Source organism: Chionomys nivalis, chromosome 19, assembly GCF_950005125.1.
Source record: "Chionomys nivalis chromosome 19, mChiNiv1.1, whole genome shotgun sequence".
Classification (NCBI taxonomy): domain Eukaryota; kingdom Metazoa; phylum Chordata; class Mammalia; order Rodentia; family Cricetidae; genus Chionomys; species Chionomys nivalis.
The window spans coordinates 14,500,647-14,528,263 of record NC_080104.1 but is presented as its reverse complement, the minus strand read 5'-3'; the positions used below and the strand labels follow the sequence as shown (position 1 = coordinate 14,528,263).

The 27,617-nt window shown below is 41.6% G+C and overlaps 1 protein-coding gene across 1 annotated transcript in view; it reads left to right on the top strand.

Annotated features, from left to right (window-relative positions):
- LOC130861993 (24-hydroxycholesterol 7-alpha-hydroxylase) overlaps nt 1-17,097 on the top strand; it is a 92,304-nt gene extending 75,207 nt beyond the window's left edge. Inside the window, exons 11-12 of the mRNA XM_057751360.1 lie at nt 13,177-13,264; nt 15,994-17,097. Of these exons, the coding sequence (XP_057607343.1) occupies nt 13,177-13,264; nt 15,994-16,065 (160 nt within the window). The 3' untranslated portion in view covers nt 16,066-17,097. The remainder of the gene's footprint in view (nt 1-13,176; nt 13,265-15,993) is intronic.
- The last annotated feature ends 10,520 nt before the right edge of the window (nt 17,098-27,617 follow it).

The following is a 27,617-nucleotide window of genomic DNA, read 5'->3' as shown; positions in this document are numbered from 1 at the left end:
CCCAGAAAAGCAGTTCTTAACCCAATGAGAAGTCCATCGTTCTTGTCACTTAGTAAGTCATTATCCTAGCTGTAATTCTTCTGAAAACAGTAGATGCTACTTTTTCAGGTCATTCATATAAATACTTAATAACACCTTATGAGCTTCTTATACTCGTCTTTGGCTTTGAGCCTGTTACTGAAGCCAAGTACTGCGGTATTTACAGTGACACTTGTAGTAGGGGCTGGTGGCAAACAGTTCCCTGGGAAGTATTGTTCCCTCGAGGAACTATCATCACTCTCCCTGAGAGCTCTTCAGGCTGAGAGACATCTATTTAAGTATAAAGGTAATGGGTACAACGAAGAAGACCACGACACTATAGCTCAACCAGTAGTATCTTATTTGGACAAAAATCATATCTTTAGTATATGTTGAATCCTTCCCATATGCAAGGCAGTGTCCTCTGTACCTCAGGGGATTTGAATATGAGAGAGAGAGAGCCATATTTTCAACTGTCATGAGGTGAACACTTGCTGTTGACAAGGACATAAATAGCTTCAAGGAATGGAGACTAGCAATGCTGCGCACCCATACTATTCAACTCAGAGGGGTAGCTGCTTAGGGGATCTTGGTGACTTCACAGGAAAAGTGGCCTTTGAAGGGAACAAAGAACTGTTAGGTTGAGGAAATTGGATGACCAAAAGGGATATCAGCACAGAGGAGTGTGAGCTTATATTTTAGTGATGTTTGAGCCAGATTGGATCAGGATTGGTTGAGAAAGATTGACTATGAACATTTGGTTGGTGTGCTGGCTGATCTTGTCTGTCAACGTGACACATCTGGGGAGTTCTCAAAGAGGAATTGCCTCCATCAGATTGGCCAGTGGATGCCTCTAGGCATTTTTGTGATTGCTGATTTATGTGGGAAGGCCCAATCCACTGTGGGCAGTACTACCACTAGGCAGGTGGCTCTGGGCTGTATAGGAAACTGTAGCTGAGCCAGCTGTGGGGAGCAAGCCAGTAAGAAGTGTTCCTCCATATTCTGTGCTTCAGCTTCTGCCTCCAGATTCCTGCCTGGACTTCCCTCAATGATGGACTGTAACATGTAAGATGAAATAAACTGTTACCTCCCATGTTGCTTCTGGAAACCAAAATTTGAATTCTTTGAACATACATGGCTGTCATAGATGGTGCAAATAGCTAATTAGGAGCAGAGGGGGTTGGGGGAAAGATATTAAAGTATTCCTATGGAAATTCTGACTATGAAACATGGCAAAATATCCCTCATATAATCAGACTCTACAAGATGAACACAAACATTGTCTACGTCTTACCTTTTCTAAAAAAAACTTTTTTTTTGTCTTTTTGTTTGCTTTTATTGAGCTATATATTTTTCTCTGCTTCCTTCTCTTTCTGTTCCCTCCCTTTCTATCCTCTCTCATGATCCCCATGCTAGGAATTTACTCAGGCGAGCTTGTCTTTTTCTACTACCCATCTAAATTAGATCCATGTATGTCTCTCCTAGGGTCTTCTTTGTTGTCTAGGTTCTCTGGGGTTGGGCAAGTCTAGTTTTCTTCTAAATTTCTGTTTCAAAATATCACTTTTTATGTCACTTATTTTAGACAGGTCACTCATGAAGCATTTTGTTTTTAAAGAGAGATGAAATAAAAATTGTTTAGGCAAGCAAATGACTTCATTTGGGCAGTGTACACCAAGAGAATTTTCCACTGGGAATTTAATCCTATAAATCCTTAGTATAAACACCAGCAAATGACAGCCATTCCTAATGGGTATTATCAGAGGCCAACTTATTTTCTCATGCACAAAACACTCAGTGAGTCAAAGAAAGTCTCCTGCAATGTAGCTAACAATTAAATTCCATCATAAACAGAGACTCTTATGGCTGTACAGCTGTTGTTTCTTAGACTTCCTGCCATTGGGGTTTCATGAGAGTCCCTCTCTTGGGTAAACACAGAAAGTTTTGCTCATATAGCTAAGTAAGTACTTGATACAGCCATGAACAACTAACAGACACAATGGCAGACCTGTAGCGCCTCTTAGAAATAGTGGGAGTTCTAAGGGGTTTGCAGAGGAACCCATTTCTAGGCACTTCCCTGGATTTGGACTTTCTTTGGACCACAAGCTCCCAAATAATGACACAGAGACCTATTATTAAACATAAAAGCTTGATCTTAGCTTAGGCTTATTCCTGACTAGCTATTAAAACTTTAATTAACCCATTTATATTAATCTATGTTCTACCATGGGGCTTGTTACCTTTTCTCCATAATTTATGTCTGATGTCCTCTGCATCTTGCTGGTAATCTCTGCCTGTCAGATTCTTCTGCCTACTTCCTCTTTCTCCCCAAAAGTCCCACCTATCCTCTCCTGCTTAGCCATGAACTAATCAAATCTTTATTAAACCAATCAGAAGGTACCTTAGGCAGGTGAGGTAAAACAGAGACACATCTTATAGCATACAAAAAGATTATCCAATAACATTATCCCCCTTTTTTCCAAATAAAAAGGAAAGGTTTTAACTCCCCCCTTTGTCTAAATAAAAAGGAAAGGTTTTAACTCTAACACAGTAATACTATACACAATAAGAATTACCAGATAAGAATTGCATTCACAATGTCTAGCACATTTGTATCTGGAAAATTCAAAGAAAGTACTCTAATATCTATCCTATCTTAGTGAATCAAAAATTCTGTACCTAGACCACTTTTTATTATAACTAGTATTACCTTCCTAAAATATCTTTTTATACCTTAAAATATTATCTTATATAAACAAATTAAGTTTTTATGTCTCTCAACCTTTATAAAGTTTACATCTCTTTTATGAGTCTCTTTTCTGAATTTGGTAACAAAGAAAATAGTGAGACTATAACTAACTAATCTTAACACCCATCAGATATCTGAAAAGGATACAATATTACCTGAGTACACATGGAGTGAAGAACAAGAAAATTCCCAAACTATAGAAATGACAGAGACATCTGATTGCCTAGACAGTCATCCAAGGTTCCTCTGAAATGTTGAAATGCATCATTGGCCTACAGGCCTGTAATATCTGACAGATTTTTTCTGTAAAACAGGAACTTTGAAGGACTGGATTACTTGGTCTTGGCAAAGTTTGGTAGTTGACTTTCTTTGTGTTCTACTTGTCCAGTTTGGACAGCATACTGTCAGCAGTTGAGGCAAAGGCAGTTTCTTGCCCAGTGGCTAGCTTTGTCACATTTAGAGCAAATTCTGCATGGAGATTCGATGCTCACTGTCTTTTCTGAATTAGATTGTTTCTGCCAAAAGCAAATATATGTCACTTTCATGAAAAGCTTTGTTATTAAAACATTTTAAATGCTATAATGTGTAGATCTCTGAAGTGTTTGAAGACCACCTATCTAAAATATATCTGTTTAACTTTGAAAAGATACCTAACATGATGACAAGTTTAATTGTCATAAATGATTACTAACCTGCATTTCTTAATTATCCTAAGCAGTTTGTAATAATAGCATTTAAAGACTAGAACGTTTACAATTTTTTAAGAGCTGCTTCTTAGGTAACAATACCTTATCAAGAGTAGAAACATAAACAGTATATTATAACAAAAATATCCTTAAATTGTATCAATATAAAAAAATTCATACCAATATAAATATTTGAGACTAGTAGTTGCTTTTTAATTTAAAAGTAGATTTAATAATCTATCCTTTAACACAACATAACATAACACAAGTATGGTATATGCAGTATGTGCAAATCACTTAAAGATGATCCTCTGCTCTGTTTGAGCAGTTAAAAGGCATCTGTCAACATTATAAATCTCTTTGGACTGCATAACCAAACTGTAATATAAATCTCCATGCTATATGAAAAGATGGCATATAATAATAAGTCATGAGGACTCTATAGTCAACAAGCTTTATCATATCTCATTCCGGTTCATCCAGGTTCAGAGTTGTTCCCAAGTCGATGGATCAGCTTATACAGCAGCTAAGATTTTCAGGAGGTCTCCCCCATCAGTTCTGATCTTTATTAATATGATGGAATCCATAGTTTTGTTTCCACAGGAAACAAAAGCATAACCACTCCCCCAACACAATACATTTCCTGAATTCCATTCTGAAGTTAAGACATCCTTAAAACATACAGGTTGGTTTAATTTAGTAGTTTTTTTTCCACTATCCAGTTTCTCTCAGCAACTGTTGTTTTTTGCTTATTAGCATTTAAAAATTAAGTATTAATTAAGCATTATGTAGTGTCCAAATTCCCTGTGTTATAGTTTCCATCCTTACATGGTTTATTCTTTTTATATTACTTTACTCTCTCTTTAAAGACTATTATTTTTAAATTGTTTATTTTTTTTTGACTGTCTATTTCTATTTTCTTTCCTTTCTTCCATACCTAAGTAAGAGGTCTTCTCAGTCTGGACCTAGCTTTTTTCACAGCCTTATAATCGAGTGAGCCAAGCTTTAAAGGCCCAGGCTACCTGTTTTGACTGACCTAGCAGGAAGGACTGGATGCACATGAGCATTTACAGGCTTCCCAGAGAAACTCGGAGAAAATTTAAAAATGTTGCAAAGCCCTTATGTGTATCTGCAGGCTACTTCAAAGACTCTGTTTAGCACATGGCACTGGTGGCTGGCTCTGTCCTGCTCGGGTCCATGAGATCTGAGCCTCATGCCTGCAGGCACTGGCTGGGAGCCATGGCCACCCACTCCAGTTCTGGCAAGTTGCTGGCCTGAGTTCTGGAAGGCATTTCCACTTACTCTCACATGGAATAGCATGCCAGCTGCTCACAGACCCTATGCTTGGATATACAGGCCTCCACATTGGACACCAATGTAATCTGGTCTTTTTTTGGACTGCCAACTCCCAAATAATGACACAGAGAATTATTATTAAGTATGAAAGTTTGGCCTTAGTTTAGGATTATTCCCAAGTAGCTCTTAAAACTTAAATTAAATTAATATAAATTAATTATATTAATAAATTTTCTGTCATGTGTCTTGGTACCTTTCCTGAGTATGATATGTCCAAATTCCTCTGCATTTCATTGGCAAATCTCTGCCTCTTTGATTCTTCCCAGAGTTCCTATCTCTGCCTGCTTAGCTATTGGCCATTCATATCTGTATTGAACCAATCAGAAGGCACCTTAGGCAGGCAAGAAAGGACAGAGATACATCTTAACATCATGTGATCAAATACCCTGTAGCACTTCTTTATAGCATCATAGGAAGGGAAGAAAGAAAAATATCATGTAACCATACTCTATGAGTTAACACAAATGTTGACTATATCTGATCTATTTTTAAAAACCGTACTAATTAAAAACCCCACTTAATTCTATTGCTAATGAAGTCCAGACCTCCAGATATAAACAAGCAGGAGGAAGTAGTATGAGTTATCAGACTTCTTAATAATAATAGAATGCAAAATGAAGAGCCCTATGATAATAGACAGGCTCATATTGAACTATGAGATTCAAGTAAGAGAGAAATATGGGATTATGTGTGAAGAATTTTCCTTGCATGGGATTCTCTGAGAGCTGGTTATCTTACCAGAATGGGACATGCTTTCTCTATCTGCCCCCCTGTAATGTCCATCAAAAGCAAGCTGGCTTTATTTGGTTCCCACCCTTCTAAGAGACTATCTGTTTAGCTATAGCAAATGCTGTGGGTTAGATTCCAGGGTAAAATAACAACTCTGGAACTGGGGAGTTGGCTTAGCAGTTAAGAGTGCCTATTGCTTTTGCAGAGAATATAGGTTCAGTTCTAAGAACCCTCCTCAGGTGGTTCACAGCTGCCCATAACCTTAGTTTTCTGAGATCTAGGTTATATAAACTGTGACACATATAAACTCATAAAAACATCCACACATAAATAAATGAATATTTTTAAAGACCCTTATCCTTAGCAAGGTTAACAGTGATCTATACCAAGAAATAAATAAATGATTTGATAAGATGGTGTGATAAGAGTGAGGCTTCAATATTTGAAATATGAAAAAGAAATTTATTTTTTAAGAATAAAAAATGTCTAGAAGAGCTAGTTCCAGGACAGGAACCAAAAGCTACGGAGAAACCTTGTCTCGAAAATCAAAAAAAAAAAAAAGAATAAAAAATGGTTCTCTCTCTCTCTATCTGTGTGTGTGTGTGTGTGTGTGTGTGTGTGTTTTGCATGCAGGTGGAGTGGTGTTCATGTATCCCAAGGCAATGCTAAGCTACAAAGTCATTAATGTGCCTTGCATTACTAATAGAAACCACACAACTATCGAAAAATACCTTAAAAGTGTGGACTCAGCTAATGTAGATTAATAGTAGTCAGTCAACCAATTAAATGGTTCTTGAGCAATCAACATTAATGTGATTACTCACTGATTCAGTGACAACTTGTTGGATGTATGCTACATCTCATAGCATACATTCTGACATTACCTGAAATGTTCAGAATGATTTGAAAACAAATCGGATGAACCCTCTTCCTCCACAAAGCTTGTGTTCTAACTCAGGTCATGTTAAAAACTGCAGATTCTAAGATATCAAATGTTCTCAAAAAGCTTACTGTGTTTGGGGAGATTAGATGTGGCAGGATAGAAGGCTAGCCCTGGTCTAGAAACTCTAGAAACATGGCTCAGCAGATAAAGGCACTTGCTGTGCCAAACTGGTGGTCTGAGCTCAATCCCAAGGATCCACATAAAGGTAGAAGGGCAGGACTGGCTACCGAAGGTTGTCCTCTGATTTTTGCATGCCTGTGCCCTCCTGTATGCATTTATGTACACACAAACAGTTAATAATAAAAATACTAGCCCTACTTAAAGGAAGATGGCACATGGTAAGTAATAGGGGACTTATATGTAGAATAACTTCTATAGCATTGTGGAGACATAGGAGCTCAAAAAGCCTTTTAGACTACATGGGAATAATCAATATGAAAGCATTCAAGAAAATCTGTCTTCTTGGGGTTTGGTCTTGTTAATCTGCAAGGAAAAAAACTCCTATAGGAATGCAACGTACATATTTGTTAGTATTAAATCTACTATAATTTAGGATTTGTGAGCTTTTAGCACATTCATTCCTATGTCTTTATCAGGCAGATAAAATAATTCTTATGGTTATAATATTAGTAAATTATTTTTGTGTAATCTTGCATTTGAGAAGTGTCATGAATAGTTTTTATTTTTACACTTTAATGCAAAAGCAATACACATTGCTTTTGAAGAGTGAGCAAATTCTAAACCCCATGGACTTAATGGTCCTTGGATGAAATAATGTGTTATTCTGAGGAATGTGTTTGGTAAATAGTTGTGTCCCTTAAATTCCATTAGTTAAATATAATTAAATGCAAGCATTTGTTTATATAACAATTTCAGCATTTCTCTAACATTTAGAAATGCATTCCAATATTTTTTCACAGCATGGACATGTCTGCTAGGGTCTATAAAAAGGGATTGGGGATGAGATCAGATGATGGGTGTCATTAGGTCCAAGACTCTCAGCCAAGCTGACAGAACGTCTTATTAATTTTTACCCACATTTTTCTTTTCTAGTGCCCTGGTAACGATCTGTGACTCATTTAGAGGAGCTCACAAGCCACTAAAAGAATGGCAGTCCTTATTCTTCTAGCCACTTAATTCTGGTACTTCATTATCAGGTTAAGATTTAAGTCTGGGGGCTGGAGAGATGGCTCAGTGGTTAAGAGCATTGTCTGCTCTTCCAAAGGTCCTGAGTTCAATTCCCGGCAACCACATGGTGGCTCACAACCATCTGTAAAGAGGTCTGGTGCCCTCTTCTGGCCTACAGACATGCACACAGACAGAATATTGTATACATAATAAATAAACAAATAAATAAATAAATATTTTTTAAAAAAAAAGATTTAAGTCTGTTAAGAACTGAACAGCAGTCCAGGTGATATCTAGCACTTTGGTGAGGAGGCTTCCAAAACAGAACATGGTCTTTTCTGAGAAAATTTTCAGAAAAGGAGTCTTTTTTTCCCCCTTTTCATATGTTGAATAGAACCTCAAGCCCTTTGTGGTGCACAGGATCCTGGGATAGGGTATTTTTCCGTGACATTTCCAGAGGGGTTTGCCCTCTTCTCCTAACCTCTTCCTGTGGATTTCTCTCATATCATCCAACTGAGCTACTGATGGCTCTTTTGGCATTTCCATCTCTCCCCTGTTCAGAAAGAGGATTTCAGAGTCAGGCATGGTGGTGCATGGCTGTAATCCTTGCACTTGGGAGATGGCAAGAGGAGGATCAGGAGTTCAAGGCCTGGCTAAGCCACGTAGGACCCTGTCTCAAAATACAAGCAGAGAGTTTCCTTCCTCAGAAAGTGGGGCTGGAACTAAAGTGTACTAGGCCCCAGGTCAGCCGTTGGCCACTGTCCTGCCGTGACTTCACTCTGCCTCCTTTTCTCGTAGTCTTTAATTTTCACATGAAGAGCCATGTTGTTCTGTGGCTTTACTGATGTGGGTCACTGTACCTTCAGTGAATCAGTGTGTTCAAGCCCAGATTTCTCTTTTCCTTCCTACAGTTGTTGGTTTAGGTGATGGCGAGTGTTTGAAGCAAGAAAGTTAGCTGTTAGGATACTTACTGAGACTTCTAGAGTAGTCATTTCCTGCCGGATAAATAGAGAGACACATAGACAGAGAAGCTGATGGTATCTATCGTTTTCTGTTGTGGTTGTTCGTTTTAATATTTTATTTAACAATCGTACTTACATATAATGTTGGATCATATCCACCCTCATTCCCTCCAATTTCTCTTCTACCATTCCACCACTTCTCCTTTCCAACTTTGTATCTTCCCTCCCCTCCCCCTCCTTCCATCTACCCTTTTCTCTCTCTCTCTCTCTCTCTCTCTCTCTCTCTCTCTCTCTCTCTCTCTCTCTCTCTCTCTCCCTCTCTCTGTGTCATTAAAAAATACCCACTGAGTCCACCTAGGGCTGCCTGTATGTGCATGGCTATTGGTCCATCTCCTGGATCACATCCCTGAAGAAAACTGACTCTACTCTTGCTCCCTTTCGCAGCAGCCATCAGTTACCAACAGCTCCTCACAGAGGGCTGGGACTTCATGGGTCCCTCTAGAACCCTTGCTGGGATTTTGTGCCGATCTTGGCATTCAGTCCCAGCCACTGTGAGTCTGTGTATGCAGTTGTGCTGCATGTATAATCCTCTGGTGAATCCATCTGGCCCTTGACTCTTGTTGGTTAGGAGATTAACTACTGCTATCTCATTGGTTGTTAGTGCCTAAGTTACTTATTTCATTGTGATTAACTTTGGTAGGTCATATATATTTAGAAATTGGTTTCTTTTAGCTTCTCCATAGTGACATATGACTTTTCTTTCAAAATTGGAGAGCAGTATTATAAATATATCTTTTCCCCTTTTACAAAATGTCATGAACTTACTTTTACATTTAAAATGAGTTTTGTCAGCTATTAGAACAGTCATGATTATAGACAAGTAGATAAAAGAAAAATATCGGTACAGTAAATTCACCATCTCTCAGTACCCACCAAAGTTTTGGTGTATTACTTTTATGCTTTTAATTGTGTATATTGTACTTGATGTTATTTTTTGAACAAAGTTTGTCCTTAGGGCTAGAATGGGTAAGGTAGATAGAATGGGAGAGAGATAGGAATGGGAACTGGGATTGGTATGTAAAATGAAAAATGATTGTTTTCTTTTTAAGTAAATAACAGAAAGGAAAAGAAAATATAATTAAATTTAAAAAGTTAGGGTTTTCTGACAATTTTATGAAGCAGGCTAGAAGCACCACATGTCCCTCTATGGAGGAAAGAGCAGCTTCATAAAGTAAAATTTAATTTTTTAATAAAGAGAAAAAGAAGATTTTCTGAATTTCCTCAATGTCTGTTGTAATGACTCGCTTTTCATTTCAGATTTTATAAATTTTGGTATTTCCTCTTTAATTTGGCTAAAGGTTTATTGATCTTTTTAAAGACTCAACTTTTCATAGAATTGATTATTTGTATTTTCCCTATCTTTCTTATTACTTTCATCATCCCTGATTTTGAATATCTCTTCCCATCTACTCTTTTTAGGTGTTGTTTGTTTTTCTTTACCCAAATCCTTTGGGTGCATCACTGAGGAATCTTAACCCTCTCAAATTTGTTCAAAACATGGAGAGAGAATTTCCTGATCTCTTTGATGAGGTCAGCACTACCACATTCAACTCCGCACAGAAACACTACAAAGCAAACAACAGATAGCTCAACATTTCCTATGAACTATTGATGCAGAAACCCTGAAGTGGTGGCTCAGGGGTTAAGAGGACTTGTTACTCCTGAAGGACCCAGATTCAGTGCCAGCACCAGCTGGTAGCTAACAATTCTAGTTCCAGAGGATCCTCTGCCTTCTTTTGGCCTCGGCTACCACTGCACACATGTGATGCAGGCATAAATTCAAGCAAAACAGAAACTTTTATACTTAAAAAATAAAAATTAAATGATTATTTTTTTTAAAAAATCACATTCTTAAAAATAAAACTCAGCAAAATGCCAGAACTGAATCCAGCAGCATTCTTTGGGGTGGGCTGGACATGGTGGTGCATGGCTTTAACTCTGGCATTTGGGAGGCAGAGACAGACAGACCTCTGTGATTTGGAGGCCAGATTGAGAACTTGTCTCAAAAAAGAAGAAGGAGAAGGAAGAAGAAGAGGAGGAGGAAGAGGAGGAAAAGGAGGAGGAGGAAAAGGAGGAGGAGGAGGAGGAGGAGGAGGAGGAGGAGGAGGAGGAAGAGAAAGAGATTAGGGTCAGCAAGATGGCTCAGAGAGCAAAGGCACATCCTTGTGGACCAAACTGCGGTCCTCAAAGAAGAACAACAAACCCTCTTACCCTCTGAACCATTTCTCACCCACTTTACTCCGACACCATCCTTATCTTCATGTCTTCTTCCCTTTGGTTTTTCTCACTCAGCACAAAGTGTTTACCTTTCATCTTCCTGTTTATACTTGCTGATATCCTCAGTCAAAAGTTTGGTGCCTCAGTCAACCCGTTTCGTGTATTCTTTGCCACGTGGACATTGGGCAGTAAAGTTAAAAGGAATGACAAATTTACACCTCCCAGCATGCATTTCTCGCTTCTCTTCACTAAGTTCCTCTAGATGATCAATTTCCATGTTGTGGGCGCCACACCACCAGTGGAAGTACTATCTAGAAATCTGCACAAAACACAGATCTTTTGTCTTGTCCCAGACCTCTGGAGTCAGAAATCCAGAGGGCAAGGTGCGGGGAGTTCTGCCTTCCCAGTTCTCCCAGGAAATTCTGGCACATGCTAAAATTGGAGAACCATTGACTCAGGATTATTTTGCCTCCTGCCACAGACTTGATTTTTATTTTCCTCCAAGATTCTTTAAGAGATTCTTTCAGATGAGGCTGGGGAGCCACCTCTCCTTGACTAGCTATGCTTCAATGCATGTTGCCTCTGTAACTATGCCTGCCTGCTGCCATCTCCGAATTCCAGGGCAAGAGCATTCTATTTTCATGAGCTGCAGCTGGTAGCAACCAGGAATACACGGCAGAGCTCCTGCTCCTGGCAACAGGGACAGTTTTCCAGCCCTAGCTGGCATCGCTTGCAGTGACTTCTAGGAGGGAAGAAGAGAGAGAGAGGTTTTCCTTTTGAAAAGTCAGAGAGAATCCAGACGTGGTGGCGCACTCCTGAAATCGAAGTACTCAGGGGACTGAGGAGGTTCAAGGACAGCCTGGGATTGCATATGGGGTTCTAGGACCTCTTGGCCTTGAAACCAACAGTGACAGAAACAACAGCAACAATAAAAGTTCACTCAAAATCAGAGCATCTAAACTGGAAATAGCTCCACCCGGTCCTAGCCCTCCGTAAGCATTCTGTTTCTTTGATATACATTGCTCTCTTCCAAGAAATCCAGGACCGGCGCTGTCTTTTACCCACCTTCACCCCAACTCTGGCACCCCACCTGTGTTCTCTCGCGTGGATCCAGGTTCACAAGTGATAGTTTATTGTCATCTAACCTGACTCCCCACCATTCTCTCATTCCATCCATCTTTAGTGTGCACTGATGAATTCTCCTGGAATGTCTGTGAACGCCACTCTGCATAGGAGCCTGAACCGCAGCTGTAAATCACACCCTTATCCTGTCAGGACTTGTGGCCCTCTAATCTGACCTCAGCTGCACCTTTGTGAGCCCCTGGTTACCCTTCCCCAGGGCTTGCCCAGCTGTCTCCAGGCCCTCATGATCCCTCTCTTGGTGCCCTGGCTCTGAAACACTATTAGTCACCATGCCTGCTTATGTCCTTCCTGAAGGTCAACCTCAAGGTTTGCCTGCAGGAATATCCAGGTCCCTGCTCCCTCCAGACCCCGGATCCCTGCAGCATCTTTGTGTCCACCTTTGCCATATCCCCTTGGCCTGGTTGTTGCCATTACCTCTTGCCCTAGTCTTGGCAGTGCTGGGTTTTCTAGGAACTCATTTTCCACAAAGCCCCTGCAGCTGTGTCCAGACAAGTATTTTACAAATGGGGAAACCCCACAAGTGCTAAGTATTTGAGGAATTTTCGCCATGTTTGTATTTTAGTGAGTTGTCTTCCTAGATGTGCACTCTGTCCCTGTAAGTGTGAAAGCCGAATCTGTTATAAATAACACACCTCATTATTTTCACTCTTTTGACATGGAAGTGTTGGGAAAGCATTCTTAGCATGAACATATCTCAGCTGGCTTCTGAAGAACTCTGAAAAAAAATATAGTGTCACCGATGGCCAGATTCTAGTGTTAGCCACGGAAGAAAACTCAACATAGTGGTAAATGCCTAAAACTTTTATTTTGCCATTGCCAAAAAGTTTACCTTCACTGGGTACTAGAGAAAATCCTACTAGAATGTCCAAATATTTAAATTTGGGTAAAATCATATCTTTTCCTTTAGCTAAGATACAGTGTAAAATTTTGGTTTCCTTTTGTTTATACTTATGTGCATGTGCCTGGTTATCTTCTGGCCTCTGAGGATGCATGCATACTCTGTGCACATGCACATGCACACACAGACATACCTATGTACTCAAAGATAAAATCCATCTTTAAAAAGCAGATTTTTATTTATTGTGTTTGCCTAATAACTAAGCATTTTATACATCATCTAAAGCAACTGAGCCATTCATCCCAACCACTCAGTGTCTTATGGTAATTGTCTTATGGTTTTTCCTTCAGGTGGTTTGCTCTGCTAGAGATCCAAATATGTATTATTTTAGTGCTTTATAAATATGAATGCAGCCTTCTGGACCCATTACCAAAGCAGGTAAGTGCTTTTAGAATTACTAACATCATTATGACTTGTAATATTACAGTTTGATAGAAACGTGTGGCTTTCAGTACTAGCCATGTGTTGAGGGAATCCCTTAAATTAGACCTTGGCTCCATATAAAGGTCTTCAGTAGGTCTACACATGAACTCTTTGTTTTGAATATTGTAGTAGCCAATCCCCCTGTAAAGATAGTAAGCACAAAGCTCTGCTGTGCTGTCCAGGAGAGGTGCAGGGCCAGTTCGCCCGAGTGCTGCAGTTGGTGAGGACCAGGACCAGTTCTCCCACTCCCATGACTTCAATGCTAGTTCTCCCACCTGCCGCAGGTGGCAAGGGGTGGAGCTAGGAGAGGGCACCTCTCCATCACCCACTCCACCATATGGCCGGTGAGGAGTGGGGCCAGATCTCTCGTACAGCTTTGTGGGGCAAAACCACCTATGCCCCTGAAAACAGGATCAACTCTACTCTGTCACTTTTGTGACCCCACGACCATATATTTCCCTTTAAAAAATAAATATAATTTTATTTCTCTCTCATTATGAATCAAATGACGAGGAAATGCAGCAAATCTTTATTTAAGCCATATGCCACACCAGTGGCCTGATGTTGGCATCCTGGCATCCATCCATGAAACCACTCCAATGTTAGGCACATATTTTACTGGTTCAGGTGGTTTTGTTCCATTGTAGCATTTTTAGGGTGCAAATCCTTAGTGTGGGTCCCCTTCTCTCCCAAAGCCAGTTGGCCACCTGGCCAAGGAGACCAAGGGGACAGAGCGGGTAGAAGTGACAAGCAGGACCTTGTCCAACTTGTGAGTATGACGAAGGTAGCCCTCCAGGAGATAACGTCAGTGAATTATCTCAGCTTTATTCCAGAGTACAGGGGATATATAGGATTGGAGACAGTAGTTGAGGAATTACCTAATTTATATTAAACAGCACGTTCCTATCATAAAGCTCCTAGTACAAGTCTTAGTTATCATCTGTGCCGATTGTCTAATTACAATAAGGGCAGCAGGGAGAAAAGCTTCTGCAGGGAACTGTATCCAGGGTCACACTAGAGATAATGCAGGCACCAGGCCTAGAGACATTCTCCAGATAAGGTCAGCTAGAGAGCAAGGTGCCCTTCGCCAGAGGGAGGGAGTTGCCATGTTGCCAGGCTTGGAGAGAGCTCACAGGCCATAGTAGACTGCAAAGCTCCAGCCAGGGACTAGCAGGACATTCAGCACCTTAGAAAACAGAATTCTGTGCATCTCTCATTAGAGCAGCACCTATGTCTTTATGTGTAACTATGGGTTCAACTTCACTGGGCTCATGAACTATGCAATCCGTTCTATCAATAGATTGGTAGTTAAGGAATCCATTTCGTGTCCTTGAAAATAAAAAGGCTGACCTAAATTATATCTCCCTCCTTTCTCAGTCTTCATTGACCCCCAAAGCTCAAAACTGACAGAGCCTTTTCTATCTGTAAACCTTAGAATTCTGTGGTTTTAGCAGAATACTCCTCACCTTACCCTACAAACTCAGACGTTACGCTTCCATAGCAAAACAAAGCCACACGTGATAGTCACACTAACAGTGTGGCTGTGGTCTGCCCACCAGCTCCAAGTCATTTCCAAGTACCTATGCAGGTGCCAAGTATAGCCGGGTGTGAGGTCCAAGCTCCAGAGCCAAGAAAAGCGGGGCTATAGAAGGCTAGGAGGCTGAAAAAAATATAAGGAATCATGTAGAGACAAGACATAATTCCTGGCTCACAGGTTGCCGTGCAAAGGCCACACGCAGGGGCACAGGCACACAAGCCTACTTCCACACAGAGCTCAGGTAGGAAGGCGTATTAGCTGCTTTTCTGTCTCTGTGATAGAACACAATGATCAAGGCAACTCATAAAAGGGGGTGTTTGTTTGGGCTTATAGTTCTGAAGGGATAAGAGTCTATGATGGCTTGAAGAGACATGGCAGCAAGCAGCAGGCATGGCGGCAGGAAAAGGGAGCTGAGAGTTACATCTTGAACCACAAACATAAAGCTGAAAAGGTAACCTGGAATTGGCCAGGCTTTCTGAACCCAGAGCCCATCCCCAGTGATACACTTCTGTGTCTATCAGAAGCACTGCTAACTGGGGAGCAAGTGTTCCAATACTGAGGCTGTGGGGGACTTTTCTTAGTCAAACCACCACAGAAGAGGAAGGCAGAGGCATTCCCCTCCAACCTCAAGGTCATGTTTCTGTGCAGTCACACAAGTGGCTTTCTCTCAGCAGCGGTCATCTGTCTTTGTATCTCTGTTTTCCTTTGGGGCTCTCAGGCATCTACCTTAGGCCATCATTGGCTGACCCAGTCCCCTTGGTATCGGGTGTCAGCCGTGTTTCAGCTGACTCATGCCAGAGACCCGTATCAGTGCCACGTTGTCTGACTTTCCTACACAAGGTGTCATAGCTTTTGAGCCAGGGATGTAGAAAGCGCCTTCAGCCTGATAGGGAGAAGGGTAGGCAGCAGGCAGACCCAGGTGAATGTATGTGGAGCTGAGAGATTATTAAAATAAGCTCGCTTTCTCTTCCCTACACCTTCAATGGTAAAGTTGATGCTCAGTGTTTTGAAACTTGGCAGTACGAGCATTTCCCAGTCTTCGAGCCTCCGCTCCGTACCTTTTAGAAATCACAGCCACGGAAGACAGAACTAAAGCTGCTGACTTCCGTCTTCGTTTCTGTGTCTCTTCTACGTTTCTGCTTTTTAGAGTTGTCTGCATTTGGTGGGTGTCCCCCAGCCAGAAGGGAGATGCCGAATCGAATATAAACAAAGAACATGACATCTATTGGGGCTCAAGAGGGTCAGAACCTTCTGGAAGAGTGAAGCTACCCAGCTACTGCCCTCATAGCATCCTGACCCGAAGACATCCTAATGACACACGTGTTTCAGATCTGATGACCATGCGTCTGATTTCACTGTCCGGCACACAAAGACCCCAATTCAAGGTTTAGAGAAAGGGTTCGAATGATTTTTTTAAAAGTTGATAAAAAGTTGGAGTTTGGCTTCATATATAGCCATATCAAACTTCAAGTATAAATGTCTTTTGAATGGAAATATTGGTACATTAAATTCACTGTGAAGACGACATACTTAATTCTATTTTACAAAAAAAGGAAAGAAGGAAGGAAAGAAAAGAAAACTCTAAAGTTTTGGACACTGAAAAATTAAATAATGACTTCTAGGCATTTTCTATTTTTAAAATATGATTCTTAACTAGAAGTTGGAAATCTTAGGCTTCTTACTGTCAAACACTGCAGCCGTGCCTCGCACTGAGAAGTGTGGAGGAAACGGTGGCTTTATGACACGTGTGGGGACGGGTTCCTGTGCTGCCCTCGTCCTGCATAGACAGCACCATCTTCTCTGCGGGGGACAATCAGTGCGCATAGATTGTGGTGTCGATTTGTATTTTAATCAAGGGAGAGGCACTCTTTTGACTCAGAGTCTTTGATTATAGTTCAGCAGCGATGATGCATGGTCTTGCTGCATCTTGTTATGCCATGCTCAGTCACTATCCCTGGGAAGCATGCTCTTTTCTAAAGGGAAATGGAGGAGCCCTGGAAGGGAGGAGGGAGCTGAGAGGAAACTGGTCGGGATGGATGTATTGCATGAGAGATGAATAAATAAAAAGAAAAAGGATGAATAAATAAAAGGGAAAAGATCTCATATTGTGTCAGATATGTAACTGCACACAAGTCTGTTACTGAAGTCTTGGAACAGCAAGATGTTTGCCATTAAGTTCTGGAGAGAAAACCCAGCATGTCCATGGGACTGTACGATTCTCCTAACAACAAACAGTGGCGTCATCATTTATGCTCCGGATTCCAATAAAAATTCTCTTCATCTCCTCTGTTTCACTGTGGCTTCATAGTGCAGGCCAGTCTCCTGGCTGTTTCCCTTCCCTGTCCTGGCCCCAGCTCCTGAAGTTGGGAGCTTACCAACTTCACTTGCATCTCTAGAAGACAAGTGAGTGCTTTCGAGAATGTTCGCTCTTTACAGAGAGTCAATTGATGTTGAAGCTGAGCTGGCTGCTCAGGGCTTCTCTTAGCAGGCTTGGTGGTCTGAAGGAGGCCGTGTAGACGTCCACAGTGGCTCAGAGTGTTGCAACCACAGCCTGTTGGGTTCTACTATGACAACTGTGTTCTAAGGGAAGGCGTATTCCTCCCACAACCAAGGTCCACAATGAAATGCTTGTATTTGCATACATTTGCATACAGTTGAACTAAAATGCAGAGGCACCTCATAATGGTCAATATTTGCTAACACATCTATTACTTTAAGAACTACTGCAGACGAGGAAATATGTTGGTGTTTGGAATAATGAAGAGTTAATATTTGGAGGCCCCATGTTTCTTTTATATCTCGCCGGGGATTTGCATCGTATTCTTGTATTAATTGGATTTTACAGAAACCAGAGCCTGAGACAGAATTATATGAAGATAGTTTACTTGGGAAGCAGGAGACGGGGCAGGGAGATAAGAAGTTCGAGAGCTGTGTTAGCACCTTTGTGTTGTAACATTAAGGGTCTGAGAGGCAGGAGTGACAGAGTGCTTTGGAGAAATGAACCCGTGCTGAGTTCAGGAGCGAGTGAGTTCTGCAGCGTTGCATGGTCAGAGAAGCTCCAGCGCAATGAGCAGGTGAGTCTAAGCTTGTCTGGATTTGCTGAACTCTGAACTGAGGTTGGGCTGTGGACACTTGGCCTGGGGGGCACAGTGACATCAGATGCACTCTCCTCCGATCTCTGACAGTAGATATCTACACTGCCTCCTCCAGACCACCTTTGTTGAAATCCACCACAGCATCTTCAAAATGGTGGCTGCCAAAGACTTCTTGGGTTGGCTAAAGCTGCCTTCGTAACATTTAAAGATGTGCCTAAGGGCTTCTCCACTCATGATGAACCCAGAACTGTAGGCTACTTCATAACCCGCCCTTGGAATGCTTTGCTGCATCTCAGCCAATCCTTAAGTGGCCGGATAAGAAAAGTGTGAGCTGTAACCAATCAGGTTCTATACCTCCCATTTTCTGCACGTGGTTTTTCTTTTCTTTGGCTACAAATGTGATCTGCTGCGAAGTGGTGGGGTACAGCAGTCTGCAGTTTTCTGTCCAGACTGCTATCCAATTCTAGTGCTACAAGTCAAACCAAGAGCTACATAATTACAGTTATTGTCATTTTCTAACAACTTCAGAGCTCTTAGAGCAGATGAGGGGCCAACAAGAAAGTACTGATAACTCCCATGAGTCCTTGAGGGATGCAGGAGAGGCTCTGTTGGCCCCTTTGGGGGTTCCTCTGTCTTCTAGAGTTGGTTCCGTCTTGGCATCGGTGCACTGCATCGAGCACCAAATGTTTTTGGCTTCTGTTTTGACTTTTGGCAGTGCTCATTCGCACTGTGGAGAGATGGTGTGAACCATCGGAAGCCCTTGCAGAAGCTGGAGTAGTTCCAAAATGCATTGAGTCCCACAGGTAATTGGATTGGATCCCCTTGCAGACCTCCGGTACCTGACTGGATGAGACAGAAACTGGCAGTTTGCACTTCATAATGGAGGGACATGCAAACCCGGGCCTTCCGGGCATTGCAGGGAATTCATGTTGTAGCCTCTTCACGTTTCTCCTGAACATGAAGGAATATGACAGACCTTAAACCCTGGCAAACTACAAATGTTAATGAGAACTATTAGGTCTGCTTGTGTCTGCATGGGGTGTGTATGTGTGAGTCTGCTAAAATACATGAAGGAGCTTATATTAGTCTTTTCTGTTGCTGTGATAAAAACACTTACCAAAGCAACTCATAGAAGGAAAGTTTATTTTGGCTTATGGTTCCAGAGGGATGAGAGTCCATCATGGCTAGGAAGTCTGGCTGCAGGAGCAGGAAGCTGAGGGATCATATCTTTACTAGCAAACACAAAGCAGAGAGGATGAACTGAAAGGAGGGTGAGGTTATGAACTCTCAAGCCCACCCCAAGTGATACAGTTCCTCCACCAAATGCTGTCCCACTTCCCAAACAGTGCCAAAAACTGGTGACTGTGTTCAAGTACCTGAGCCCGAGGTTGGGGAGGGGGGGGACATTTCTCATTCAAACTGCCATAGCAGTCTGTTTAAGAGGAAAAAAGTGTTTGAATCTAGTTATTAATTATAGACTTTTAAGTTAGATTTACTAGTTAAACAAGCTTTACTATATGCTTGATATATCAGGCCACCAAGATGAGGGTTTAGCCAAGGAGAAATATGTATGAGAATGAATTGCTTCATACGTATGGGATTTGTGTCTGACTGTTGAACCTGAGCGTCTTTTTACCTCTGGGATGTTTGAATTTGATCATTGTTAGATGGGATCTTCTGTAGTCCAGGCTGGCTTGGAACTTACTATTTAATAGTTCTGGCTTTGAGCTTCTGATCCTCTTGTGTCCATATCCCAAATCCAGGGATTACAGGAATACACAAACATGCCTGACTCCATTTATGATATTTTTGATATTTGCTTGATTTGCCAATAAGCTGAGACTATGGGACCAGCAACAGGGCTTCCTTAGCCCTTGAATTATTTATATTTGGCTGGGTTCAAAATGGAAGTCAAAAATACGTTGTGTTGGAGAAGAGGTTATGCTTTTATTTTCACAGAAAATGAAAGGCTATGGATTCATTGAAGGTTGACAGAGATCAGATTTGATCGAGGGAGACCCCCTGAAAATCCTGGCTGTAGACATAAAGCAATAAACCTAGAAAAGCTACAACATATGTTTTCCCTGCTCAAACAGAGAACAAATTGTCTTGGACTGGATTGTGTACGATGCACAGTCCATGCTTGTGCTAATGCAGACATGTATGTTACCTTTGAAAGTTTGTGTGTTTTCAAAGCAAGGAGACCAGACACCAATGAAAACAGGTGGCCCCGGTGATCCAGGCTCTCAGAGTGCCTCTGCTGCACTTTCCTCAGAGCCACGGCTGCTGGCTGAGATGGTTCAACTTCATAGACTATTCTAGTCAGGACTTAACTATTATCCTAATTTTCTCAAGGATCTCCAGAATGTCAACCCTCCTCCCCCCAGACAACAGGAATCAGTCTAAAGAACACAATACCCACCTTCTCAAGAGATGGGGTGGGTGCTTTTTGGTCATTCATGGGTTATGGATATTTGTCATTGTTTAGGGAGGGTTGGTTAAAAATTATTATTGGTCTTGGTCAGAAAAAAGATTAATGAATGAGATTAGATTCAGGGATCTCTTTCTGAAGAAGAAAGGGGGATATAGTATGGAAATGATAGGATAAAAGGGTAGGTTATTGAGTCTACTTTTAAACTAAAAAAAGCAAATACTAATCTTAAATATTTTACATTAGTATGGATTTTTATATATTGATACAAATTTAAGGTACTTTGTTATTCTGTATATTTTTCTACTCTTGTTTAAGGTATTTTTATATATTGATACAAATTTAAGGTCATTTTTGTAAGAACATACTATACATAGGTTTCTGCTCTTGTTTAAGGTGTTGTACCCGTGAATCTCATTTAACAAGGTAATGTAAATTTCTAGTCCTTGAAAGTTATTTTTACAAACTATTTAGGATAGAAAAGAAATGCAGGTTAATAGTTTGCTATCTATATCAATCAAACTTGTAGTCACGTTAGGTATGTTTTTAAGGTCAAACAGATATATTTTTGATAGATAGGTAATCTTCAAACACTTCAAAGACCTACAGAATGTGACATTTAAAATGTTTGAATAACATAAGGTTTTTCATGACAATAAGACACGTCTGCTCCTGAGAGCACCAGTTTTATGATGGACATTGAAGAAACTCTATACAGACTTTCTATTCAGCTTGATGTCTGTGTGAGTATATGGGCAACACAAATTGACTTTGTTTCTTTTTCTTCTGTTTTGGTGGGAGAGGGGTCTAAAGGGTGGGGGCAGTCATGGGAGGACTGGGAAGTGTGTGTGTGATCAGGGTTGATGATATAAATTTTGAAAACAATCAATGAAAAGTTTATAGGAAAAAAAAGAGTGTGTGTGTGAACTTTGATGGAGTTACCATGTAGCCGAGCAGGGTGTTCAACTCCTTTCAGAACCCTGTAGTTATTCTGGGTCCTGTGGCTAGTCTGGGCTGATAGAATGAATGTCCTTGTGATAGGTGTCAATGCCGTGTGGATGTAGACTGGCCTTCTTCCTTTTCTTCCCTTCTACTGTGAGATGATAAGGGAGCAGCAATAGCAAGGCAGATTATTTCTCCAGCTGCTCCTGGGTACGATTGAGAAAGAAAAAAACCCTTTGCCACAGCCTGCAATAAGACATAGTGTAAGTGACTGTGATATTTTCTCCCATAGCATCAGAACCTACCTGGGCAATTTGGAAGTCGAAAAGCTCTGATTGCTGTCCTTTCTCTTTAATTTTAATCCTCTTTAATTTGGTTTCATTTAGATCAGGGGTGAGACAACCTTTTGACGTTGTGATATGATGTTCTCTTCTACAGTGCTGGGTAAGCTATGCTGACATGCTAATAGAAGTCATGTGCTCACAACAGGAGCATCAGCATGTTTATATCAGAGTTTTTGCATGGATATTCTGTGCAGGGATCTTTATTTCTTTAAAGTCATAACATTTGCCGTCAAAATTATATGTTCACTATTTACTTCATTTTCTGAGCAGTTAGTTGGCTTACGAAATAAGCAATAGTTCCCACTCAGCTTAATTCCCAAGTCACACAGGTTACAGACTCATGTAGTAGACATTCAACAGCACACTTATTGAGTATATAACCTTACCTGCCTGTGCTTATACTCAGAGAGTAGAACACGCAAGTTTGGAATAGGAATATACTCTGATCATTTGTGTTCAACTCTAACTCTATCACTTTCTGAGTGTGTGGGAGTCTGCAGGTTCCTCAGCCTCCCTGAGACAGCAATGATACTTCAGAGGTGTTCTCATCTGGTGTGGCTTAAATTGGTACGTAAAGCATCACTCACAATCAGTGTAAAACAAAGGCAGATATTATTACAGACGGAATCATCTCAGCCGCCTTTGTCTTTTAAGGCAAACTGTAGTTCTGTTTCATGCGAAAGTCTTGCTGGAATTAGACCACAATTTCTTGTCTTGAGAAAATGTAAAGCACCACTTAGCTCTGCTACCACGTTGCAGAATTGACATCTTCATGCCGAGCAGCCAGGAACCTTTTGTCTTCCCATCTCTCTCTGCACTGAACTCACGCAACATCAAATCTCTAAAAACAAAGTGCTTAATTGTTTCTCCTCTCAACTTGTTATCGCTGTGTTTTATTGATTTGGTTCGTAGGCCGCATAAACCATGTCCATCATGTCTAATGTGATGTTTCCCATCTGTTCAGTATCACGGAAGACTGCCATGGCAAACAGTAACTTAGCTGAGTCTGTCTTCCGCTTTTTAAACTGAAGCAAACCATCCAAAAGTGTGATTTACAGGCTCTCCGTGATGGGAAATAAGGGGAATCTGTTGTCTCACAGTATCTGTTACATTCTGGAAAGGCACAGACTCAAATCCCACGTGGCCACACAGTTCTGCACGAGAGTGAGTTGATTGCCTTGTCCCGCTGACTGCATTTCGCTGCACACTCAATATCATTTGGCAGTGAAAAGGGGCATATACATTTTTGTTTCACTTCAATTGTGTTATAAATTTCAAGATGGTCAAAAAAGTCTGCAGAAAAAAAAAAGAAAGAAATGATTGCTGAGCCGGGCGATGGTGGCGCACGCCTTTAATCCCAGCACTCGGGAGGCAGAGGCAGGCGGATCTCTGTGAGTTCGAGACCAGCCTGGTCTACAAGAGCTAGTTCCAGGACAGGCTCCAAAGCCACAGAGAAACCCTGTCTCGAAAAAAAAAAAAAAAAAAAGAAAGAAAGAAAAAGAAATGATTGCTGATAATTACTGGACCTTGACAACATTTTGCTAAGTGAAAAAAGCCAGGTAGAAAGGACTTCTTATGGCATGGAATATCTTGGACATGCAGCCATGCAGAGAAGTAGATTAGTGATTTTCTCTGCCTGGGAAGGGCTCGCCCTCCGTGTGTGTGTGTGTGTGTGTGTGTGTGTGTGTGTATACACAAGCATCTGTGTGATGGTAAAGTAGATAAAGATAATAGCTGTGTGGTAGAGGTATTCTTTGAGAATAATGAAACATTGTTTTCTCCATTATGATTATTTCACATTCTCAGCAAACAATGGTAGTTGCTCCTGAACCAGGAGTTGGAGTAAAGGAAGATAATTTGGTTAAAGAGTATAGATATTTTGTGGTTGTAAGATAAGTAAGTTCTGAGGAGCCCATATATAACATCATGACTGTAGTTTTAAAAGAGCATATAGTAAGGCTGAAAAGACAGCTCAGCAGTTAAGGGCACTCTGCTCTTGCAGAGGGCGCAGAGTTCTGTCTCTAGCACCCACATGGCAGCTCACAACCACTTGAAGTCTAGTTCCAGGATAGTCAACGCCTCTTCATGGTATACATGCATACATGTGGGAAAACAGGCATGTACCTAAAAATATAGAAATCTTTAAAATTTTTAAAGTGTATTAGCATGCTTAAAATTCATGATAAAATGTTTTAAATTGACGGCAGTGATGGTTACACAATTCTAGGACATTTTAACGCTGCTAGATATTCAATGTTAGATGAATGAAATGTCTGAAATGTTAGTTGTACCTCAATAAAACTGCTGTAAAGGATTAGTGTGTGTGTGCGCGCAAGGGGAGTGCCAATATGTGTTTCAGAATGTGAGACAGCTGTGCAAAAAATACAAGGTACTAAATACTGTGCGGAACATCACAGTTCTGAGTTCATGGCACTTCTTTTTGGGCCGGTTGTTAGCTCTTTAGGGATGATTCCGTGCAAGGAGCCCTGTCCTCGGCATCACAGTAGAGTACCTGGTACCTAGGAGTGGGATGTGCTCTACCCAGTACTGCTGCAAGTCCACTTCTGCATCTTTTCTGTCCCCTGGCCTCCCATGGTGCCTGTGGAGGCTGCATCTTTGTTGTTTGCTGGCTACCCACAGTGCCTATGGTTTCTGGATTTTGCCCAGCATGACTGACAGCATGGAACCCTCATAGTCAAAGCTCACGTGTCCCCAGGCTCAGCCACCTCAACCCGTGCTCGTCTCTCTAATGCAGGAAGACCAGCATTGGTCTTTCAGCTCTTTTTTTCAAAATTCACTGTGGTCTTCCAGAACTCTCTCTCTCTCTCTCTCTCTCTCTCTCTCTCTCTCTCTCTCTCTCTCCATGCAAATCAGGCCACCTTATTTTTGGAGACAGGCCTGGTGCTCTCCAAGGCCAGGCTGGCTGGTCAGAAAGCCCCAGGGAACACCTCCACTACCTCCTCTGCCCTGAGATTATGTCACAAGACTTCATGCCTTGCATTTCTATGTAGGTTCTGGGGTTCGAACTCAGGTCCTCACACTTGTGTGACAGCTGCTTCAGCAATAGTGCCTTCTCCCCTGTAAACCTCCCGCCCCCAGAGATGGTCTTGATGGCTCATCAAAACCACAGCCAACCTAAATTGTAAGGCCACAAAGGCTTAAACGGAAAATATTTTTAGGACATGATAAAAATAGTTACATTCCATCTCTTCTAGCACAGTGAAAGACAGAACTAACAGACCAGTTGGATCGCTGTATTAGAACTTGATGCAAGTCGACCTATCTAGAGTGGAGCCAGGAGTAGACGAAAGCAATACGTTAACACTCCACATCACTCTGTCTGTCATCATGTGAGAACTTGACCTCTACCTCCTTAATAGGGGTCATACTCAATAAGGAGATGCTGGCTTGGGCTCCCAGTTCCAGGAGAAATAACAAGCCCAGCCATGAAATAAGCTCCTTTCTGCAAACTCCCTGTGATACTCTGCTGAGTGACTTAGGTAAGAAATGAGGGGTTTCTCCTCTTTAGTTGTCTGCACTCATGGAAACAAGCTGTTGAGGTTTTTGTTGTTGTTTGTGTTGTGGGTTTTTTTTTTCCCAATTGATTTCTTCAAGAGAGGGCAATAGTTTGCAACAAAGAAAATCATCTATAGGGTGGAAGTTCCCTTAGGCCAGAGCATCTCACACTTGTGCTGCGAGAGTCCTGGATACAGGATGAACCTGGCTACTCCGAATGATGGGGCTGGGAGGAAGACTCTACACCCAGGTCCTGGTGCATAGAAGAGACATACCATCTGCCCGTACTATGTCCTCGACAGGAGGAAAAGCCCCACCTAGGTTCCTGGGGCCGTGAACCATGACTGCCTGACACACCTGTCTGTGCAGTAAATCCAGAAGACATGAAGGCAGAACTTAAGGGGTTAGTAAGTTACTGCCACAGGTCTTTCTTTGCCTTTTAACCTGGAAAGAGCAAAAGGGCGAAATAGCTCAAACAAGTGCCAAGAATGGTGACCTAGTCCCCAAGTCTCAGTGTTATTTTCCCATGCTCTGTTAATCTTCCATCAGGTCAAAACAAAACAACACAAAAACCAAGTGAGTGATAAAATGCATGCAAAGTGAATACCCAGAGTCAAGTGAAGACAAGATTTGCACAAGGCTTCTTGGTGCCCACACCCCCCAGCAGCCATCTGATTTATCAAACTCTGTGCCCCTTGAGATGTGGCCGAGCTCTGTGGATATCATGAGGCCTTTCAGGGTTGAGTCAGTTACTAATTCATCACTTACAGTGGGGCCAGGCACAAGTCGAGAGAGAGAGAGAGAGAGAGAGAGAGAGAGAGAGAGAGAGGGAGAGAGGGAGAGCGAGAGAGAGGGAGAGAGAGAGAGAGGGAGAGAGGGAGGGAGGGAGAGAGAGAGAGAGAGAGGGAGGACAGTCAGAGAAACAAAGATACACGGACGAGAGGCAGAGATAGAGACAGAGAGACTTAGACAGAGATCATGTCTTCCTGGGGAGCCCCAGACTATACCCCGCCTGCACGATGTGCCTGTGGAAACAGGCGCTGACATCCTCTGCATTTTTCAGAAGAAGAGAGTGGTGCATAGAGAAGCCAGATGACTTGACTAAGATCACACAGGCAGTAGATGGAGAAGCAGGAGCCAATGCAAGCACCGATTTGCTTTATCCCTCCTTTCTCATCTTTGGTCACTGCCAGCACTTACCCCCCAAAGAGCAAATCACGCAGATATCTAGATACCTGGTGGAAACCTTCACACCCCCACATCTCTAAAGGCTAAGGAAGCCATCACAAATGCCGCTAAAATCTCAAACATGTCCAGAATTTTATACATACCTTGAGCTGGTGCTGCTCCAAAGCAGTGTGATTTTGAGGCAATTTTACCTTCATTTAAAAAAATAATTTTCTTCTGATGTTTTCTTCCTCTCCCTGCCATTCCTGGGAAGACCAGCACATCAGAGAGAAGAGATACAGTCAGAAGAATCACCCTCTCCATCCAGCGTGTGATGTTGTCAAGATTTTCCAGTGGTTTCACTTGGAAAACAGCTACTGAAATCCATCAGCATTCTTTTTCCCACAGGAAAAATCTTCCAACCTTATGAATAAGAGACGGTGCGTGCAGCCCATGTCACAGGGCTTGGACATAGTTCCAACACAATAACTGCCCATCAGCAGCGACCAGCTTGGCTGGTGCCCAGTGCTTTAGTTGTGGGGAAAACACATGTCCTTTTCACCTTCCCTAAGTTCTTCCAGGAAATGCAGGCTTGTGAATTATATTTTCTCACTAGACTAGTTCAGTTCTCTTCCTGCTTCCTCAATAACCATCTGTTACTTTCAACGACATATGCACACACACATACATACATATACACACACATACACACATATACACATATACACACGTACACACACATACACATATACACATACACACACAGACATACACACATATACACACATACACAAACATACACACATATACATACACATACACACACGTACACACATATACACATACACACACATACACACATATACACACATACACACATACACAAACATACACACATACACACATATACACATACACACACATATACATATACACACACATACTCACATATACACATACACACATACATTCACGCATGCGTGTGCACACACACACACACCCCACTCCCTCCCTAGGATATTTTAATATTAGAACACGTCATAAATATATATGATTACGTTTCATTCTTTTAAACTATAGTCAGCAACAGAACGCAAATGCCCTTTCACACAGGGGATGCTGAAGTGGATGCTGCTGTGCAGGACAAAGCGTGGCTGAAGAGTAGTGGGTGCCCCCTTCATGGTCATTGTCACAGCCGTGTCTTCCTGAACCTGTAGAAGTGCTGTAACTGGTGAGTTTTCTGCAGCCCTATTTATGCTACCTCTGCATCTTTTAA